Source organism: Trachinotus anak, unplaced genomic scaffold (assembly GCF_046630095.1).
Source record: "Trachinotus anak isolate AG129_WGS33_773 ecotype Australia unplaced genomic scaffold, CSIRO_AGI_Tana_v1 ptg000010l, whole genome shotgun sequence".
NCBI lineage: Eukaryota > Metazoa > Chordata > Actinopteri > Carangiformes > Carangidae > Trachinotus > Trachinotus anak.
The window spans coordinates 12767970-12790302 of record NW_027273861.1 but is presented as its reverse complement, the minus strand read 5'-3'; the positions used below and the strand labels follow the sequence as shown (position 1 = coordinate 12790302).

The 22333-nt window shown below is 40.9% G+C and overlaps 2 protein-coding genes across 3 annotated transcripts; one reads left to right on the top strand and one right to left on the bottom strand.

Moving 5' to 3' along the window:
- Nucleotides 1-1943: 1943 nt before the first annotated feature.
- Nucleotides 1944-3709, bottom strand: xcr1a.1 (chemokine (C motif) receptor 1a, duplicate 1). The gene is made up of 2 exons (XM_071486689.1): nucleotides 3664-3709; nucleotides 1944-3473 (listed from the first exon to the last, which is right to left on the bottom strand). The coding sequence occupies exon 2, from the start codon at nucleotides 3454-3456 to the stop codon at nucleotides 2455-2457; it is 1002 nt and encodes a 333-aa protein (XP_071342790.1). The 5' UTR covers nucleotides 3457-3473; nucleotides 3664-3709; the 3' UTR covers nucleotides 1944-2454.
- A 971-nt stretch (nucleotides 3710-4680) lies between these two features.
- fyco1a (FYVE and coiled-coil domain autophagy adaptor 1a) lies at nucleotides 4681-21301 on the top strand. 2 transcript variants are annotated; one of them, XM_071487651.1, is made up of 18 exons: nucleotides 4681-4809; nucleotides 6267-6381; nucleotides 7003-7109; nucleotides 7385-7510; nucleotides 8166-8272; nucleotides 8764-8907; nucleotides 9116-9209; nucleotides 9317-11821; nucleotides 12111-12203; nucleotides 13008-13126; nucleotides 13223-13390; nucleotides 14938-15090; nucleotides 15273-15502; nucleotides 16218-16371; nucleotides 17927-18019; nucleotides 18122-18332; nucleotides 19061-19170; nucleotides 19422-21301. In XM_071487651.1, the coding sequence occupies exons 2-18, from the start codon at nucleotides 6321-6323 to the stop codon at nucleotides 19495-19497; spliced, it is 4551 nt and encodes a 1516-aa protein (XP_071343752.1). In that variant the 5' UTR covers nucleotides 4681-4809; nucleotides 6267-6320; the 3' UTR covers nucleotides 19498-21301. The 2 variants fall into 2 exon arrangements, with proteins under 2 accessions (XP_071343752.1, XP_071343753.1); XM_071487652.1 differs by having other exon boundaries at nucleotides 4748-4809; nucleotides 6270-6381.
- The last annotated feature ends 1032 nt before the right edge of the window (nucleotides 21302-22333 follow it).

Here is a 22333-nt window from a genome sequence, read left to right as displayed (position 1 = left end):
GTAACAACAATAGCAGTATATGTAGATATTGCACAGATTGGTGTATGAAAGACTGGTGCATGAGAGATTGGTGTGTGATTGGTGCGATGAGTCGTGAGTGGTCAGTTTCTGGTGTGTGTGCGGTTACTCAGTGCAGTGTTTGTTGTAAAGTCTGACAGCACCTGGAAGGAAAGACCTGCGGTATCTCTCCTTCACACACTGTGGGTGCAGCAGCCTGTCACTGAAGGAGCTGCTCAGTGCTGTGCGTCCTGCATTGGGTGTGAGGTATCCTCCAACAGGGATGATAGCTTCGCCACCATTCTCCTGTCGCCCACTACCTCCACTGGGTCCAGAGGGCATCCCAGAACAGAGCTGGCCTTCCTGATCAGTCTGTTCAGTCTCCTCCTGTCAGCAGCGGTGATGCTGCTGCCCCAGCAGACCACACCGTAGAAGATGGCTGATGCCACCACAGAGTCGTAAAAGGTCTTCAGGAGTGCCCGCTGCACTCCAAAAGACCTGAGTCTCCGTAGCAGGTACAGCCTGCTCTGTCCTTTTTTGTAGAGAGCCTGTGTGTTGTCAGTCCAGTCCAGTTTGTTGTTCAGGTGAACACCCAGGTGCTAAGAGTCCACAATCTCAATGTCCATTCCCTGGATGTTCACTCGTGTGGTTTGAGGGTGTTTGTGCTTGCGGAAATCCGCCACCAGTTCCTTGGTTTTCCCTGCGTTGATCTGGAGGTGGTTCTGCTGGCACCAGTCCACAAAGTCTTGGGTCAGTTCTAGGTACTCCCTCGTCCCCATCAGCAATGAGGCCGACAATTACAGAGTCATCAGAGAACTTTTTCAGGTGGCAGTTGGTGAAGTTGTAGGTGTAGAGGGTGAAGAGGAACGGAGCCAGAACCATTGCCTGCGGGGCTCCCATACTGCAGACGACCCTGTCAGACACACAATCCTGGATCCTCACATACTGCGGCCAGTTGATGAGGTAGTCAAGGATCCATGTGGTGAGGTGGTGGTCCACTCCCGTGGACTCCAGCTTGTCCCTCAGGTTCGTGGGTTGGATGGTGTTGAAAGCACTGAAGAAATCAAAGAACATGATTCTCACAGTGCTCCCAGCCTTTTCCAGGTGAGAGAGGGATCGTTGTAGGAGGAAGATGACAGCATTGTCTACACCAATGCCAGGCTGGTAGGCGAACTGAAGCAGGTCCAGCGATGGGCTCACCAGGTGCCGAAGATGAACAAGGACCAGTCGCTCCAGGGTCTTCATCAGGTGGGATGTCAGTGCCACCGGCCAGTAGCTGTTGAGGCCCTTGGGGTGGGGTGTCTTTGGCACCAGTACCACACGGGATGTCTTGCACAGCTGTGGCACTCTCCCCAGCTTCAGGCTCAGGTTGAAGATGTGCTCAAGTATCCTGCACAGATGGTCTGGCAGGACTTGAGGAGCCTTGAGCTGATGCCATCAGTACCTGCTGCTTTTCTTGCCTTGATCTTCCTGGGTTCCTGCCTCACCTGGTTTTTCCATCTCTTCATACTATTTCAACTGCTTTGTCATTCAGATTCGAGGCAGCAAGAGAGTTTAGCCACAGCTTGCGCTGAAGCCAGCAATCACATCACAAATTCCTCAGAAATTGCAGTTTCTGGTTTATTATATTGTGATGTATATATTCATTATTATAGTAATATTATATGATTATCATATTATTTTATTGTCATATTACTGTATTGATACTGTTGTTCCACCATATAGTCATTCTCATAACATTATCATTTGTCGTTTGCTCCCCCACCCCACCCCTCCACACATTAACACAGAAAGATGTCATATATAAAAATGTCTTATATTTCTCTTTAACAGATACTAATTCATATAGATTGTTGTAAATGCACATTTGTTATTAATGGACATCCAGTTTGGTATTATCACAACCATTTGGTAGAGGCTAATAATGAAAAAGAAAAACTGTGTGGTCAGTTTAAAAAAAGTCATTGTTAGTTGATTTTATTGCGCAAAGAAATTAAGACATCCAAGTTTTTCCACTGGGACAATTCAGTTTGACTTGATTGTCCATCAAGTTCTGTTCTACATGAATCTACATAAGAACCACCTGAAATTTGAGAATTGAACATATCAGAATTTGGCTAGACCATTAACGTACAACATACATATTTGCAAGCATTTAACAAAGCCCTTGCGATTAATTACAATATATGGAAAACAATGTTTAGCTCTTCTATGTAATGAAACATTCTACAAAATTTACGGTTAAAGAATCATAAGAAGTGATAAATGAAAACTCATTTATAATTTTAATTCAACATCATTGGCACTGTGAGGATAAAAGTCACATTTGAATTTTGAGTGCAGCTTGCTACAAACTAACATATGAACAAAGTGGATCTTACCAATTGCTCACTGAATGCATTTTTAAAATCGATGATGCACAAGCAAATGCAAAAGAATGATATCACTTAATAACAACTAGTACATTGTTCCATGTGAGATGAGGTTCTGCATTCTCACCTGTTGTTCCCCGACTGGATTTTGCCGCCTGAAAATTCGATGCAGCATTGACTTCAAATGACTCCTAAACTTCACACCGACAAACGCATAAAACACAGGGTTCAGGCAGCAGTGGGAGAAAGCAATGAGCCGGCACACATAGAACGCATAATCAAGCTGGATGCTCAACTCACAGTCAGCAAATGGTCCCACCAAATTGTCAGCCAAAGTCTTCAGAAAGATGACCACATTGTATGGCACCCAGCCGGTGAAGAACACAGCCACAATACAAAAGACTAACTTAACCGCTCTGTTCTTTGTGTGGGATCTTGTTCTTGTGATCTTTTCCAGTATTTGGATGTAGCAGAAACCCATCACCACAAAAGCACCCATGAAGAAAATATTCTGTTGGAAGATAGCAATGCTTTTCCATGAGATGACGTTGTATTCACAACCAAGGGAGTGTGTATCCTTGTGGGGGATTGAGATGAGAGAGCTGTAGAGCAGGGTGGGCATGGCTGCTCCAATGCTGATTATCCACATTAGGAGAGACAGAAAAACACCAGTGCTGAATTTTGGTGTGCTCAGGTCAGAGAGAGGGTGGACCACAGCCAGATACCTGTAGATGGTCATGATGGTCAGGAAGAGGATACTGCTGTAAAACCCAGTGAAGAAGACAAAAGTCACAATTTTGCAGAGAATTTCTGAAAACAACCATCCCCAGATGTGATAAATGGCCCAGAAAGGGAGACCAGTGGTGAAGATGAGGTCAGAGATGGCCAGGTTGAGGATAAAAATGTTGGTGAGAGACTTCAGGTTTTCGTACAGAGCCAGTATTACAAGGACGAGGATGTTCCCTGTGAGGCTCAGTGCGATCACAACAGAGAAGAAAACAGGAATGACGATGGATCCAAATTTGACCACATCACTTTTTTCACAGACTTCACCTTCATGGCTGCTGACATTAGAACTGTTATTCATTGCCGTTAAACAGGGACCTGGAAAATAAACATAGGATTAGTATGTGCATTACTGTAGGTTACTTTGGCCTTACATATGATTCATTTCAGTTTTGCAGTGGCTGAATGTAGAGATCATAGATTGTATATCAAGTACACATATGGAGGATGCACCTAAAAACATGCACAAAATAGTCTTGTAAAGCAAAAAAAAAAAAAAAAAACCTACCTCCCGTTTAATGGGACTGATATGTTGTTGGATGTGATGCTTTCTCTCTACTCAAAAAAGAACTCAAAAAGGGACGGCTTAAATTATCTCAGGTTGCATTTTCTGTTCCTGGTTCTGGTTTTGTGGGATTCTGTCCTCAGCTCTCAGACCTGTTCCCCACACCTATCCTAAAAATACATTTACTAACTTTCTAATCATAAAAGCAAGCTCTTACAGGCATACAGGCTATATAGACTATATAGGCTACTGTATAGATTATTTTTCAATAGAAATCCCAGGATAAGATGTCTCAAAATATGGGCAAGTTCATCCAAAATCATATGCATGACGAGATATCACTAGAGGTAAGGGAAAGAATATGTGTCTTTGTAGCTTAAAAGAATCAACATTTTAACATATGAGACTTTAGAAATGAGACATGAGCTACCATAGAAGCTTAGCTTTATACTTTCACAAGATTCAGGCACTCCTGAGAAACACATACAAAAAAAAACAAACAAAAACAAAACAAAGACATAAAAGAAATAAAATAAAAACGGATTGATTGAATGAATTAATGCACCGGAGACAGAAATACTCTGACTTATTATGGGTCAGGCTTCAGTAGCTCTGGATCCCACATGTCCAACAACAGAATCAATAACATGGATTTCAGGTGTTTTCTCAGACTTGATAAAGCTCTGCCAGACCCACAGAAAATACCATACAACTGTTTTCAGAGGCTGAGTACCACTTTACATACTAAACTGATACTCTATAAGCAACACACAGGCTTTACAAATCATAAAAGCCAGTGTAAACATATTGTATGCTGCACAGGGATCAAGTTATAACACACTGAATATGTTGATTTGTATCAAAATCTCAACATGGTCACGCATGCCGTTTCCTGCAGTTAAATCTGACACATCGCAGCAAAGTGGGACACGCAATTTCATATGTAATTGATCACATGACACCTCTGTTTACTCTGCTACGGCAACCAAACTACCCAGTGACCGGAGCCCGCCTACCTACCTCGTAGCCATTGGTCGGGGGGTTACATGTCGCTTTGTGATTGGATGGGACAGTGTCAATCGCGACAGTTACAACAAGTTTGTTTGCAAACGTCCTGGGTTGTTATGGGCTTGAATCATACCTCTAAAAGTATGTCAAAGTTATTATTCTTTTCTTCTTTTTCTACCACCAACTACCTAGAAACATATAACGTTGTCTAAACTATCGTGTCCCGTTGATGTCATGGTTGTTTTCAAAATGTCCGTCAAGTGATCAGTGTCAAGCTAAATATTGCTGAGACAACTTAAAAAAAGATACAGCTGTCGTCTGTAAAAGCTTAAGCTGACAGATTCGTCACTTTATTTGTCTTTTGTACATTTAAGAAAAGCAGTGTTATCGCTGTAAGGGCTGATAGTCAGTGTTTTAGAGCCGTTATTGATGGTTTCATAACTCACTCAAGTAGTTAGCTAGCTGTTAGCTTAACAAATCCAACAAATGATAAAACGAAGTTTAACTTTAACCACAGTGTGAATGCCTGCCTGTTGAGTGTAGATTGATGGTCTTACATTGCCACAGTAAAACCACATTGGTAACGTTATATTTAGATGTCATACAGGCCTATTTATGAAATGCCTTGTTTACTTTCTCATAAACAAGAGATTGCTGGAGGTGACATTAACACCTACATAACTTCCTGTGATATCTGCCATTAACTTTGTCTCTGTGAATGTTATAATTTTATTTTAGTTGTCAGTGTGCCAGAGAGGTGGTGACTCAACTCCATGGAAATATTTGGAGCAATAATTTAATATATTATAATATATTTTATAAATGTGGTTGATGCAGCACAGTCTTAAAAATACTAGACACTATATAATTATATCAAAGCGTGAGAACTGTGATCCATGTATGCCCCTTTCTTATGGGTAATGAAAGTAGATTTTAGTGAAGACTAACTCTTAATCTGTCCTGCTAGCTTTCCACAGTGCATTAGGTCCTTTTCCAGCACATCATGCCTGTGTTCAGTTAATATGGGAGGTTGACTTACATGTATCTGTGACCAACCCACAGCCTTTATGGACCAACCAGAAGCAGCATCCTGACTCAAAATTCAAGAGGCAGGATGTTCTGACTCTTTTTGCTCCTAAAGTGGTCAAATTCTTAGGCAAGAAAACTGTTACTCTTCAGTTAATTATAAAGTCTGACATTTTCATCTGTCGCTGTTTTGTTAGGATGTAATTCAATTTTTAGCTGTTAAAGAGTGTGTCGTTGAATGTTACAGACACAAAGATGAATCGTTTGACAGATAAGAATAAAGGATTACAGTTGAGTAGTAGTTTGTAGTCAGAAGATCAGAATGTGTAGAGTGACATTATTACATATACAGGATATAAAGGTCAAACTGCATTTTTCACAGACCATTATATCTGTGGCCTAAGAGATGCACATTCTGCACAGAATTGGTCAATGTGCCCATCATGTGGGCTGTCAAAAAACTCTCAATGTTTAGCAGAATTGTGTGTATAAGTTTACCCATGCATGAGAGAGTATGTTGGACTATTCATGTCAGTCTTTTGTTTCTGACTGATTCTGATTCTCTGATTCAGCAGACTGTATGTGACCCTGTGACCCCTGGTTGCCAGGGAGAGAGCAGTGGGGCCATGGCTACTGGGGCTACCGTTGGGGAGAGCCAACTCCAGAGGATTATCCGAGATCTGCATGGTACGCCAGCTTTATGTGTGTGTGTGTGGCGTGTGTGTGTGTGTGTGAATGTGTGAGAGTGAGTGAGTGTGAGTGAATAGACTGGCAGCAGGCAGTCGTTGGCTGACATGGTGTGACTGAGGAGAAGAAGAAGAGGAGTCAGAGAGGTTTGCCGTGATGTCATGACCTCGGCCTCTTTGTTGAGTCTGAGGGTACAATCTTTAAGCCTGGAACTATCTGACCTCTGCTGGTCATCAAATCGTTTGGGACAAACTTACATCTGACCTCATGTTTGTTTAGTAAGGGTGTGGTGGAAGCCTCTGCCAGCATGCAGCGAGACAGAGAGTGCGTGTTAAGGGTGCATCCCTCACGGGTGTCCTTCCAGTTTTTACGATGGATACGAGGCAAGTTTTAGGCACCAGTGAGGAGGTCTGGGTGCATTGGAAATTTTTCCTGTTTGCTTTCCTGCTTCCTCTAACCCTGATAACAGCACTAGTGTATTGTCTAGCTGTTAAATAAATGTTTTATATACTTTTCTATAAAACATGTACCTTTTAAATGTGTTTTTCCAGGTTAATGTTGGTGTAACTCTTTATTTAAGAAAGACTTATTCATTCTTGAGCTCATACCTGTGAATTTCAGATGCTGTGGCAGAGCTGGCGAAGGAGTACAGGGAAAGTGGGGAGCCAATCACAGATGACAGTACTAACCTGCACAAATTCTCCTACAAACTGGAGTACCTGCTACAGGTATGAATCGCTGTTATTCACTGAGGATGTGATAATAAAACATGGAACCTTGCATCGTCAGTTGGATTACTTCACTTTTTTTGACAGATTGTGAATTCATGACACTGCATTAAATGAAGAATTCACATTATTAGCTCCAAAGTGGATAGCTGTTTGGAGAGGAACTCTTAAAAATGCTTCTTTTTCTTTCTTTCTTTTTCTCACATTTTACAGCCAAAAAATGGTACATGCCTCAAAAAATAATTCACATTTAACAACATGCATCTTTCTTTCAGTTTGACCAGAAGGAGAAGACAACGTTTCTTGGTACAAAGAAGGATTACTGGGATTACTTCACTGACTGTCTGGCTAAAATCAAAGGGGCCAATGATGGGATCCGCTTTGTCAAATCCATCACTGAAGTATGAGGATTTTTTGTTGTTTACAGTAATGTAGCAATGATTGCATATTGGTCATTAACAATATCAGATTACCCCTCAAATCATTAGAGAGTAGTTTTATTAATTTTGCCCTCCTTCAAAATAAGTCAAAAGACTTTTTTCATCTCTTTCTTTCTCATCTCTTATTGTACAGACACAACAGAACATAGACAAATCATATGTCATATTTTTTTCTTGCAGTTTAAAGTTCAGTGCATCCCTTGTAAGAGAACCAAAACACATCCAAGAAATCAATTTAAATCCTGGCCCTGATGTGTTGCATCAATATACTTGTGATATGAAAGCAGCATACTGTGTGATAATTTTATCATATTGTGTGGTAATTGTAAGACGTTAGGATTCATTTTTTGTCATCTTTCATCTTTTCAATTGTACATATTTGTCAGGAAATAGTGATGACAAAATAGTGGGTGTTGCATTAGAACAGGCTTTAATTGGATATGTTAAGCATTCCTTTATGAACACTTATGTTGTAGTTGAGATCAAATATATCTTGTAAATAATGAAATAACTAGTTATTTGGTTTACTTTGTATTTTTTTGATATGTGGAGTATTGCTGCAGTGTGAGTATGATGTAAACACTGTGCAAATCAATGCCTTCTTCTGCTTTGATAGCTGAAGACATCTCTGGGGAAGGGACGAGCATTTATTCGCTACTCCCTCGTACATCAGCGACTGGCTGACACGCTGCAGCAGTGCCTGATGAACCAGAGAGTCACCAGGTAAAACTGTCAGACACTAATGAAATTAAATGAAATGTATTTTTTTATTTAGATATGAAGAATGTTATTGATATTTGTTTTTGGATCCCAAGGTCTGTGAAACTTGGACAGAGACTATGAAACTACGAAACACCTAATTTCCCCTTTCTGTGAAATAGGCCTGCTGCTTCAGTAGAAATGGTGGTCAATAGTAGAATATAAAGAGCAGTTAAATTATGAAGAAGTATGAAGTGAGTGCTTTCAATGATTTACCAGAAATCAAAAAGAGATGTGTGTAGTGCTCCAGATAGGCCTGGAGACAACACAAAGAAGAATCTTAAAGAGGTTTATCACTGTTATTTGGTGCTAAAGACCATTTACATGTTTTTGAGGAATTAATTAATTTCCTGGTTGAGTGAATTTGGTGTGAATTTCCTCCTATGAGTTTTAAGGGTCAACATATGTTCTGCTAATGTTTTAATTTGACCTTTTACTCTTTTCCTTTCCCGCAGTGACTGGTACTATGCAAGAAGCCCTTTCCTGAAGCCCCACCTTAGTGTTGACATCATCAATCACCTGTATGAACTCAATGAAGTCCAGTTTGATGTGGCTTCTAGAGGATATGATCTTGATGCGTCCTGGCCCACTTTTGCAAGGTAACAAACACAAGAAATCTTGAAAACAACATGTAGAGCAAATAAAAACCATGAAAATGATCTGTCAGATATCTAAATGAGCATTACGAAATGGTTACAGAAACAAATATTTCGTAAATACAGCATTTCCTTTGAATCAACTTTGGGGTTTAGTCTGGATGTGTATTTACCAGTGTTTATAGTATTACATTTCTTTTCTAATCAACAGGAGAACACTGGGAAGTGCAAACTCACCTGGCCACATGTGGAAACCACCCAGTCGCAGTTCCAGCATTAACAGTCTGGCCAGTACCTACTCCCAGGTGACTGACCTGTGTCTTTAATAACATCCTGTCATTTCACCATAATTTGAAAAATGATTTTCACAATGTCCCTCCCTTCACCTCTGCTTCCTCTTACAACCATCTAGCAAGCACCTGAGTTCCCATCTAGCCCTGACTACGGTCAGGGTCTGCTGAACGACCTGAATGAGTCCCTGCCTGCCTGCACCGAAGATGTCAGCACAGTTGACGACCTCCGCCTAGAGCTTGACCAGTCAGAACTGAAGCAGCGGGAACTTCTCAATAAGGTGCAGCAAATGGGTGAGGAGGCTGCTGAGCTCAGAGGCGTAGTGGTGGAGCTCCAGAGGCAGCTGGATGTGTCGCTTGCTGCCCAAGAGCAGCAGCAGGGCTTGCAAGGAGAACTCAAGGCTCTGCAGGGGAGAGAGGAGGCCATGTCCAGAGAGGTGGAAACACTCAGGACCAGGGAGAAAGCCATGGAAGCTGAACACTGCCTGCTTCAGGAAAAGCTGGTAACTGCTGAGGGGAAGAACATAGAGCTCATGGCCAAGTTGGACGGGGTTCTGAATGAGAAGGGCCAGCAGGCAGCCAGCTACTTTGATTCTGCACAAAAGATACACGAGTTGCTGGACAGATTGAAAGAGGCGGAGAAAGGGAAGATGGAAGCTGTTGCAGAGGTAGAGGAAAAGAAGCGGCAGACAGAAAGGCTAGAGGAAGAGCTGAGAGTCAAAGAGGCAGCTGCAAAGGATGGGGAAACAAAACTCGGAGCATTAGTTGCATCTGTGTCTGAGGAGAAAGCCAAGTTGGAGGTGAAAGTGGAAGAACAGTGTAGTGCCCTTGACAAGCTGCAAGGGGCCTTGACCTTGAGAGAGAAGGAGGCAAACAACCTACAAAGGCAGCTGCAGGCCCTTCAAAGATGTCTAGAAGAAAAAGAGAAAGAGGTGCAGGTGGTGAATAAGATGGCACAAGAAGATAAAGATGAAATGCAGAAGAATGTTAGTGGCTTAAAAGAGGCTTTAGAAGCTGAAGTCGCTGCTCTTAAAGAGCGGGTGGAAAAGAAAGAAGCAGAGCTAACCTCCACCTGCGAGACACTACAACAGCTAGAAGCCAAGAACCAAAGCCTGAGCGCAGAAAGGGAGAAACTGACGACTAGGCTTGCTGAGCTGGAGGGTAACGTCAAAGACCACTCTACAAAGATAGAAGACTACAAGACACAGTGTGCCAATTTAATGGAACTGAATGAGAAGCTGCTGATGAGAGTGAAGAAAAATGAGGAGTTGAAGAAGGAGATGGCAGACAACAGAGCAGTGCTTGAAGCTGAATTAGCAACTCTAAGGGCCTCTGAGAAACAGCTTCGAGGCCAGCTGGACGATACCAAGATGACAGTGGATGAAAAAGAGAAGCGGTTGCGTGAGGAGAACCGCAAGTTGGATGAGAGCCTGCAACGAGCCACCATGGCCGCAAAGCTCTCTGAGACCACGTCAAAGCGGCTCGAGCAGGAGAACCAGAGTCTGAGAGAGGAGCAGGACACGGTGAAAGCAGCACTTAGCCGCATGCAAGCAGACCTGAAGAGTGTTCACGGGCAGATCGGAGAGTTGGAGAAGAATTTAGGAGCTTCACGTAAGAATGAAGCCAGTCTTCAAGAACAGCTCCAAAGCAAAGAGGCCCAGCTAGAGAGTAAAGAGAAGAACCTTGTTGAGCTCCAGTCCAGGTTAAAAGCTCTGGAGGCAAGGGTGAAGGAGCTTGAGACCGCCAAAGCTGATGCAGAAGCAACCTGCGCAAGACAGACAGAAGTGATTGAAAGGGTGACCTCTGAGAAGCAGATGATGGAGAAATCTCAGCTGGAGAGGAGCGCTGTGCAAGCAAAGGAGAACCAAGAAGTGACAGGCAAACTGACTGTGGTTGAGGGCCAGTTGGAGGTGAGCATGAAAGAAGTGTCCAGGCTCCAGGCGGAGATCCTGGACCTTAGGGTGCAGGTGCAGAGGTCTGGGGAGGAAAAGCTTAAATCCCAAGCACAGCTGGAGGTGACGCAGGCCCAAAGAGATGAGCTCAGAACTCTGACTGAGCAGCTTAAAGCTCAGACAGAGGCACTGAATCAGAGGCATGTAACAGAGCTTATGGAGTGCAAAAAGAAAGAAGAAGCACTGATTGAACAGCGTGACAGTGAAGTAGCTGCCCATGCCGAGCTGGCTATCTCTGCAGCTGCTATCAGAGAAGAGCTGTCCACACTCAAGGCAGAAAATGACAGGCTGGTCCAAGAGAACGGCGAGACACGTGACAGTCTGCACAGGGCCAACACAGAGATGGCAGAGCTGGGGATGACCATCTGTAAGCTAAGTGCAGAAAAAGAAGAGGCCAGAGAGCACTGGGCAGGCGACGCTGCCAGGATTGAAGAGCTGGAGAAACAGGTGGAGCAACTAGAAGAGTGCATGACAGAGCTACGACTGGAGAATAACAGACTAAGAGAGGAGCTAACACAGAAGGAGACACTTCCAGGGACTGTCACGGAGCTCCAGGAGCAGCTGGAACAGGCCAAGAACCAAGTGCAGAGCGTCAAGGACTCCAGCCGAGAGGAGATGGAGGCCGTCAAGTTCCAGATGAGCTCAGAGAGCATGAATCATCAGACCCAGATGAAGGTTAGTCTGTCAGAACCTGTTAAGTATGCCTTGTGTTACACTCACCTTTGCTTGTTGTGACTTTAGCAATGTAGTTTCTAGTTTATTGAGTCCAAATATTCAAGTTAGTTACCTTTTTACCAATGCTAGCAGCATGGCCCCCAGGAACAGAAATTTCAGTCTTTTTGTTGGTCCACCACTTCTATCCAAACTGAAATATCTCAATAACTACTGGATGGATTGTCATGAAATATGATGCAGACATTTATGGTTCTTCTTTCCATTCTCTTATGTTACTGTCACATTTCAGAGTGTGAATGAACAACTGGAGAAGGTGAAAGCCCAGCTGCAGGAAGAGCTGAAGAATGTATCCAGCTTGCAGGCCAAAGTGTCTGAACTAGAGGTGTGTGTCTTTCCAGTATCAAATAAATCATGGTTACATAATAAGGAGATAGATGGTGGTGGCAGAATGGGTTCTGTAATCTCTGGAGAGTGCCTGCCTTTGCAGAGAAATATTCGTATATAAAAATACATTGCCATCAGAAGAAAAAATCTTTCATTCAACTTTTCAAGTCTAAAGAAAACTATTTGATTAAAAAGAGACTGTAGATAGATAGCTGTCTGTAGTGCAAGATTGTAAACATAACCTGGAACAGACACTAACACCTTTATCAACAGAGGATCCGCAGAGGGGATGGAAAACAGGAAACTACTCCCCACATGGGAAATAATAACCTGCTGATAACTTGTTTAAAAACCCATTAACAATAGATGATTATGTGAGAATCCTTATTGCTTGAACAGTTGTCTTTCACAGAATAGATTAGATGCAAAATACAGATATAGATCCAATCCAATTAATAGTTCCATGAAATTGCCTTGAGATCATAATTTTTCTTCTATGGTTTGATAACTTTATGGATCAACATAAAAGGATTTGATTTTTAGGGATGTTTTTTTTTTTTTCGATTAAATTAAGGAGATTGACTGGCTCTTTCTAAAAGCTATTATTGGATATTACTGAATGACCAGTTTCTGATTGCTGTCTAGTGCAAGATACTGTTATACTAATAGTCAGGACCAGTGAATTATTTTTCCAGCAGTTTTTAACAGAAATTTAAGAACAGAAACATGTGAAAATCAAGCATCAAAGGTGTTTGTACTGATGGATATTTTTATGTGTTTGTCCTGAAAATCTTTAATGAAGGCTCTGAATGAGCAGTACTTGCAGCTGACTGGTGAGAAAGATGCTTACATCACAAAGACAGAGGCAACCATTCGTGAGAGTGAGAGTGAGATTCAGCAACTGAGAGATGCAGTAAGCAGGTTCGTTCATGACCTCTGATACCTGTCGATTTTATCTTATGATTTAAAAAAAAAAAGAAGAAAAAAAAAGAGATACTCATGTTCTACTCTCTTTAGTGCTGAAGAAGCGCACTTGGCTGAGCAAAAGGCGTACGAGGAATTGAAGCAGAAACTCAACACAATAGATGCTGACAAGCAAAGCCAGTGCCTAACGTTGACTGCAGAGATCGATGACCTCAACAGAACCAAGACCAACCTTGAGGAGCGACTCATTGAGCTCATCCGGTATGGGCTGTCTCTATTTAATCTGTCAGGCATGTCGAGGCTGTCAGTGCAACAGGTGGAGAGATTCTTAATGAAGAAGAAAAGTTCATTTTCTCTTTATATGTCTATGTTTGGTTGCTGCCTGCTCTTTTGGATTGGTTTTTCTCAGTAAGAGCAGTTCTCTGATGTTGTTATACTCAACAGTGATGTTGGAAAATTAGGTGTAAGGAGCAGGATGGATGAATGCTGAGTATTATACTCAGAACAGGTCTGAAAGAAAGAGAAGAGAGCAGGAAAAGTAATGCTGAGAGTCCAACATGTGTGCTACAGAGACAGTACCAAAGAGAACAACAGCATTTTACGCAACATTCTTCACTGAATTCAGCAAGCACTGTTTCCTGGCTGGTGCACAAAGCTTTCATACTCTGTAAGGCATGGAATACAAATACAATGATTTAGTCAACTCCCCTGGGAGGTGCCCACATCATTTCAGTCTTTTATACTCTTGTATTATGTGTGCTTTCATTGTTTTTCTCAGTTGCTATTTGGGGAAATGAGTCTACTTTCAAACAACAGGGTGTAGAGTATGTACAATATCTGGGTATAAAATCACAAGTACATGACATGCTAAATTTGTTCAGTCTTGAAAGATCCTGAAGGTGGATACATAAAAATCACAGAGAACATCATGAGATTGGTGCAGTTTATTTATAGCAGTGGTTGGCAACTGGTGGCCCACAGGCCAAAACTAGTTTATTTTGATAATCTGATTTTTTTTTTAAATCTTACAGTATCAAACTGACAGTCTCAAATCAAGCTGTAGCTAATGTTGAAATAGAGAATCTCCTCCCACCTGAAGATGCTTATTATAGTTTTATCCACAATTAGAGTGAATGACTGACACAGCCATGTCACATCAGGGGCAGCGCACAGCGCCTGGTTCTACAATAGATCTGCATCTAAGCAGTAACAGTTACCCACAGAATCACTTACTCTTAAGCAATTTTGTCTAGAAAATAAATGGGTAAGAACGTTTGTTTTTTTTCTGCAATTCTATAGTTGAAAACAAGCTTTTAGCTTTTATCATGAAAAGTTCTGAAAGGAAGTCCCAAATGTTCTGCCACTTGCTTGATAGACCTCTGAAATTGCGGACATATGATGTGATATGAAAAAATAACACCTGTTCAATTAATCAGTCAACCCTATATATGTGACTGTGGCCACACAATAAAATAAATTTAAGTTGCATTTTTATCAATCAGTTTCTTAAAATTAGCCTTTGATTATGTTCTTGCCCGCCATGTAATGGGTTAGGAAAATATTGGCCTGAGGCCAAACTTACTTGCCGACCCCTTATTTATAGTATAGCCAGTTTCCATCTGCCTCCAGAGCAGCTGTGAAATACTGAGCATTAAATGTGCAAACATCCAACAGAACACAATTATTAACAGCAATTAAGTTGAATTCATTCAAGTGAAAAAAAATTCAAAACTCAGGTCAGCAATTGTGAAGATGGCACCAAATGACACTAAACTTCCATGTATGTCTTTCTTTCTGCTTTACATTAGGGACAAAGATGCTCTGTGGCAGAAGTCAGATGCTCTGGAGTTCGAGCAGAAACTGCGAGCAGAGGAGCGCTGGTGGTTGGTGGATAAAGAGGCCACTCACTGCCTCGGCTGCCAGGGCCAGTTCACCTGGTGGCTGCGCAGACATCACTGCAGGTGGGTTTTCACTTGGCATTGAAACCTAACTGCACTCACTGTCTTCTCGAGTCTGTAACCACCCCATTTTGATTTTCAGACTACATACAGCATCACTTTTGCAGTTTCTCAACATGCAAGACACCGGGAATATGTTTTTTGTAACAAAATTACATGTCTAATGTGGACATTTTTTTCCCTAGGCTTTGTGGTCGCATCTTCTGTTACTACTGCAGCAACAACTTTGTGATGACCAAGTATAGTGGGAAGAAGGAGCGCTGCTGCAGGGACTGTTACACCCAAAGCAGTGCGGTGGTGGAGAGGTTCACAGAGGCAGAGCTGAGTCCTTCAGATATCCTGCCACCTCCTCCTGGAGCAGGACCTCAACCACCTCCTGCACCACCCCCGTACAAACCCACCCCCAGGGTAACAGGTGAGAGGAGCAGTGGGAAGACACTACACTTGGCTCAAAAGTTTATCACTGTAGTTTGCTGGGCTTCTGTCTTTTTTGATTGTATGTCAACTGGGAAGCAGAAGTGAAAAGACTGAGTTTGTCATATTGAGGAACAGGGACAGGAACTTAGACCCAAGAATTTTTATTCATTGGCAAAAAAGGAAGAGGCTGACATTTAAACTCAGAGAAGAAACTGTTGTGCATTTATCGTAAAGAGAGGAAAGCTGCATATTACCTCCCACAACAGTGTGGCTGCTATTGTTTACACTCTGTGAGTCTGTTTTCGTGTATGTTTGTGTGTGTGTGTGTGTGTGTGTGTGGGTGTGTCATCTTGGCAGAAAGCGGTACTGTTGACAACTACCGCATAGGTGGTTTTGAGTACTTTGGCAGGTGACTATATGTCTGTCTCTGGACAGATCTGGACAGAATCTGTCACCGCAATAGTGTCATGACCGTGAAAGATACAGCCATGAAACTTTACACTGTGTTAGTACTGAGTACTCATGTAATAATATTGTAAAAACTACTGAGTTCCCATGGATCAGAACATCAAGATGTTGACGTGTATTAAGTGCATTAAGTGCATTAAGTTTTATATACTGTGTAATACCCACAATGTAACGTGAGAAAATAATTTCATGCTTGTTTTCTGTACTGTATTTTATGTAACCTGTAAACCCATCAATCCTTCCAGTTTCTGACCCCAGCAACCGATCTGACGATGGAGCTTTCGACATCATCACAGAAGAGGAAGTGAATGGTGTCTACGACAGTGACGCCACCTCCCAGACAACAGGAGGCTCTCTGGAGGGAGAACAAGAACGACGCCCTCCAGGAGCACTGGACATGTGAGTGTAGCATGTATCTGGGAACCGAGCAGAGGGATGAGTCAGTATTTTCTGAGTCAGTATGTGACAAGGCTGTCACTTTTTAGAAAGTCAGTTCAAATCAAGCTTGAATGAAGTTGGAATGATAAGGAATTTGTTCAGACGAGTTCCAATGTGCCCTATTGTGTGACTGTTCAGACTAGTAACAACACAACATACCACAGCAGCTTAATGTTGAGCTACTGAAGTTGCAGAGCTTTTTAGACACACTTACTTAGGATTACACTCTCACATTGACATCAGGCCTTTGTGGTCCAGTGTTTGCTCTAAGAAAAGTGACAACTACATAGAGCACTGTCATCGACTGTACTGGTGTAATGTTGTGCTGGATGATTGATTATTAATATTAATAATTAATACAAAAATGCAATGGTTTTATGAACTGTGTATGCATGTATTAAATCTTGTGCTGTTCTTAAAGCAGCCAAACATTAAGGTTTTTGTCTGTGTTGCCATGTTGTTGTCACCTCAGTTGCAATTCAATCAGTTAATCAATCAATCACATGTTATCTGTGTAGCACTTTTCATACAATGTAACACAAAGTGCTTTACGGAAAAAAAAATACCCCACCTCCAGCCCAGTCCATACACAGAGCAATAAATAAAAATAAAACAATAATAACAGGAAGTGAGGAAACGCTATCGTAAATCTCATAAATTTGCAATTATGAACACAGTGCCTTCAGAGTGACTTCTGGGTCTGGACCCATCTACTTTAACTCAACCATACAGCCTTATGCTCCTTCTCAACCAGTGCGTTCCTCCAGGGGATGTCGTCTGGCATTGCCCTCTCTGCACACACGGCAATCTTAGTCCAGACTGTTCTTAACTGTGGTTCCCCGAGGGTGGAGCGAGCTACCAAGTTCTATCCAAGCAGGGGCGTCCCTCTCTATTTGCAAGAATCTCTTGAAAACTCATCTCTTCTAAGAGCACCTACGCACTTTTGGTGCACTTCCTTGTACAGTCTCCTTAATAAATAGAATAAATAGACCAAGGTTTCCTACTACACTGAGGCTTTACTGCTGTCCTTCACTTCTAAGTCACTTTGGATAAAAGCATCTTCCAAATGAGTAAATGTAAATGTAAAAAAGCAGGTTTCCTAATCTGTGACTGTCATCCTTGCATTTGTGCAGCAAAAATGTAGAAGGTATGATGTAACTCAGTGATAATAGTGAAGAAGAAGAGGTAACACTAAATGATATTTTGCTAAGAATCAAGTTAATTGTCAGTATGTAAGTGTAATATTTGTGAAATTAAGTGAATGGGGTAAAACTTAAAATGCATGGGCCGTAATCTATGGCTCATTTTAAATACATAGTCATGACTCTCATTTCTAATGATCTCACCAGAGCAATGACTCCGGATATGTTTGTTGAGCAGATGACTGTGTGGATTCAGCAGCTCACCACAACATTTTGAAACATGTACATGTTGGCTACACCAGAATACTCTGCTTTTGTGTGCTGCACTGATCTCTGATGGTGAAGAGAGTCATTTTTGTTCGGTGTAATTACAGAGGCACAGGAGATGTGACCCCTGACGACCCCGAAGAGCACGTCCCCACTGTTCAGGATTCAGAGATCAACCTTCTCAAATCAGGAGAAGTCACGTGAGTCTCTACTTTACTTCTTACATGTATTAACTCATCTTGGTATGGGTTGAATTAATGCCACTTTAAATGCAGCTTAAAATCCATGTGTTTCCATTACAGGATGGATGTTCCTCTCAGCATCGATGATATTTCTCAGTTTGGTGACGGTTCCAGGGAACTCTTCATCAAGTCCAGCTGTTATAGTGTGCTAACTGTTGTTGTGGGTGACTGTGGGCCAACCATCAGCTGGATGTTTTCTTCCGAGCCAAAAAGCATCTCCTTTAGCGTGGTTTACCGGGAATCTGTTGACACTCAGGTGGAACAGTCAAAGGTAGATGCTCTTTGTGTGTATTCTTATATTTATGCCCTAAGAACCACTGGCAACCTTTTTTAACTCAGAGTATATAGTATGGAGGCATGTGAAGATACCTTGACCTCATTAGCTCCATGTACATCTGCCACAGGAGACCAGGCAGGAAAATGCCAAAGGTAATGTTACATCATTTCAAATTAGTACATCATATGGCTGAAGGAAAGGCTTTTCACTGGTTGGAAACTGCAGCCACTTCTAAACTCATAGAGGATGACTTGAAATAAGACTAATAATAGTAATACACAATGGTGTATGGTAATAACATACACCATTGTGTATGGTCTGAACCTGTGCATGCTTTCATGAGTGCCCCCTAAAGAGGACTGTGAAAAAAAACCAAAAAAAAACGCTATAGGCAGTGTTGCTCAGCGGGTCGAGGTGCACATCCTGTACTTAAGATGTCAGGGGTTTGAAATGTGTTATAATTTCCATCCCCTTCCTCTTTTCCTAATATTTCCTTTGTGTTTTATTTTCCTTTAATTCAAAGTGTGTTGGAATTTACATAACACTTATGATGTTGATGGTTATACTTGCTGTCCAACATAAGGTCACATACATTTCATAAAAATAAGACTTAAGTATTATGTATAGCGTTTTAGTCTGACTGACAAGGTTGTCTGACAACCTCCAGCAGAATCTTTCTGGCTGAGTTTCACGTCAGACCAATGTCCCTGTGCTGCTCTTAGGTCCTGATTCCTCTGACTCGCTGCAATTCCCATAAAGAGACGATTCAGGGGCAGCTCAAAGTCCGTCATCCCGGCCTCTACACACTCATCTTTGACAACTCATTTTCACGGTATGGAACCTCTGACACCATATGGTGTCTCTCTCCTGATTTATCCCTCTGAGTGGGAAAAGTTTGTGAATGACTGAAATGTTTAAACTCTTTTTTGTCTTAGTCACCAATGCCCCTATTGGGTGTGTGTGTGTGTGTGTTTGTATGTGTGTGCATGCATTAGTCCTTTAAACCAGCTTTCTGTTGTGCCTCAGCTTTCCGTTTTAGTTAATCAGATTGCTCTCGTTTGATCAGAAACCCTCTTCCCACAGGTTTATCTCTAAGAAAGTCTTCTACCATCTGACCATGGAGAAACCCATCATATACGATGGAAGTGACTTTCCCTGAGGCTGGATAGCACACACTCTCACAGAGTCATCATCATGATGTCACTCTGGCCTCTCTTCAAGGAGACTGAAGATGAAGGCAATTAATAGACTGTTTTTACCCCAAACCTGTTTTTACCCAAGTATTTTATGCTTTCAAAAATGTTTCTGTATTATTTAAAGCTGTGGTGTTTATGTTTTGAGGTGTGCTCATGTTTTGACTGTGGCTTAAGTGAAGTGTGGTCAACAAAATGAAAGAGGTTTTAGACAGAGAAATGGAAATGTTTATGCAGTTTTATCATATATATTTTTTAAATATAAACCAAGTAATATACCTACCTTTAGTGAAGCTAGGTTTAAATTAGTAAGTTGTTCATTTAGAGAACTTGTGTCATTTTGGTATTTTTTTCTGTAATTTTTGTTTGGCATCTCTTTTCCCAAATATGCTGTTAGTTTAGGGAAAGCAGATCACTGCAAGTAACACTAGCAAGATGAAACCTGATATAAGACTTATGTCAGACATCAAATGTTTATCTGCAAAAGTTGACTAAAAAGACCCAGAAAGATTGTCATATTTTTCAAACACTTGGCCAGTGTAAAATGTTTCAAGTATTGTGCAATCTTTTAAATCAAATGGACAAAGGAAGAAGTAGAAGCAGTGCAGAAAAGTGGTTTGCTCATGGGTTGTTTATTAATTGAATCGTCTGAACATATTTGCGCTGTGCCAGCACAGGAAGGAAACAAAGCGGTAACTAATAACTGGCCTGGAAAAATACAGTTTCAGCTTAAAAATCAAAGCATATGCACTTTGTGCAAATCTCAGGATGGGACATAAAATTGTCCTTCAGTGGTAGCATGTCCTAATTTTATGTTTTTGGAAAACAAAACAAACAAAAAAAAGATGAAAAACTGCCATCTTACTTTCTGTGTAAGGAGGCCTGCACACCAGCTTTCTCCATCCACTTTATAGGCTCCAGTGAAGCAGAGTGCCTGTACTTACTGTACACAGGTTGAGTTTGTGTCATTACAAGGACATTCACTTAAAATATATTACTCACTGTCAGCTAACGAGCTACTGTACCCTCAAAGTGCCTATCAACTCTAATTGTCAGGAATTAGTTTCCTTTTGTAGCTGTTTATTTTACTCTTTGTTATCCAGAACATGACACTTGGTATGAATTGGCACTATTCTGTAACAGTTTAATTTCACTACAATATAAAATGCATAATATTATTTCAGTTGTATCAGTTGAAATGATTTTTCTGTTTAGTTTTCATTTTAAAGCTCTAATCTTTTTGTTATGTTTATGATTCTCTTGCTTCTCTTACTCTCAGCGATGAAATGGGTTGGAATATTGTGTGCTCTTTATTGTTTTTTTTTTTGTTTGTTTTTTTTTTTAAATCACAAAGCAATAAGAAAAAAACGAGCTTAATCACTTTTGGACACAACCTTGTTAATGAAGCAAGGGCTTATTTCTATGCTGCTTAGTGTGGAGATCTGTTTGTTTTGCAGTCAGATCTCTTATATTTGTGAAGGGTGTAAATTGGTGCAATTTGTATGCAAAGCCTCATATTTTCTCTACATTGCTGCACTTTGATAATTGTTTTATACATTGTTGCAAACAACATGAAATCTGTTAAGTTTACACGATCTTTGTCAAAGAATTCACACAGGGACAGATTTTTGTACTTGCTCTTTTTGAACAATAATTTTTAGGGGAATATGATGTGTGTGAATAATCGGTATAAGCACTCAGTGTAACTAGTAATAGACAAGTCAAACACCCAGTAAACATGAATAAAATGTGAGAGTGATGCCTCTGACATCCACTTGCCTGATTGTGTCAGATTTAGTGTTCGACAACTTTGAACGTCAGAACAAGATCAGCACATTATGAATGCCGCCTCACTCATTCTGAAATCTGACACTAACAAAGATGTTTCCTTTCTCACAAAACCTTCCTAAATTTACATCTGCAGGGATGTAGAGGAGTTTTTAAATCATTTTTAATTTCATTTATTTTAGTTGAATTGAGATGTTTAAAACACATTTTTATTGTGATGTGACAAAATAATAAGTTACCAAGACTTCACACAGCCCCACAGCCATAGCTGGAGAAACAGAGGTCATGTCCTCTGTAATGTTTAATAGTTCATGATACATAACGTTATTGGACATCAGGTGTGGACATAGCCTCCCAGTATAATAGTTAGCACACTTATTGATTTTGTTTTTTATTGTGCTTATATCAGGTTCTGCTGTGTTAATGATCTTCTCAGAGCTCAAACAGATAACTGGTTACTGGTTCTTCAGTCAACAGCAAATTGATCTGGAACCATTTTGAAAATCAAATAAAATGTCTGGCAAAAATGCCAAAGATTTGATGGTTCCAGCTTCTCAGACATTGCTGTTTATTGAATATCTTTGAGTTTTGGACTCTTGTTTGGATATTTTGAGGAAGTCATGGGAATTATTATGGTTTCATTACTGATTTTTTGATAGAGAAAATAATTTGTTTGATATAAACAATCGAAATAATAACAACAGTTGTTACTAGAACCTGTGTGTAAGTGAAAAAAACTGCCTCGTCTGTTTTTATATATATATATAAAAAAAATCCATAATAACGGTTTTTGCAGAAAATTGACAGAATGAAAGATGAAAAGACTGAAAACAGACTATAATCTTTGTTTGAAAATACATATTATGTCTGAGAGAAAAATGTCTTGGAATGATCTGCGTATTGAAAGATAAAGCAAACAGACCAAAACTTTCTCCCTGTTTCCAAAGCCACTTATTCCTACCCCTTTGTGTGTGTGTGTGTGTGTGTGTGTAAGATGCTGTTTCCACAACATGT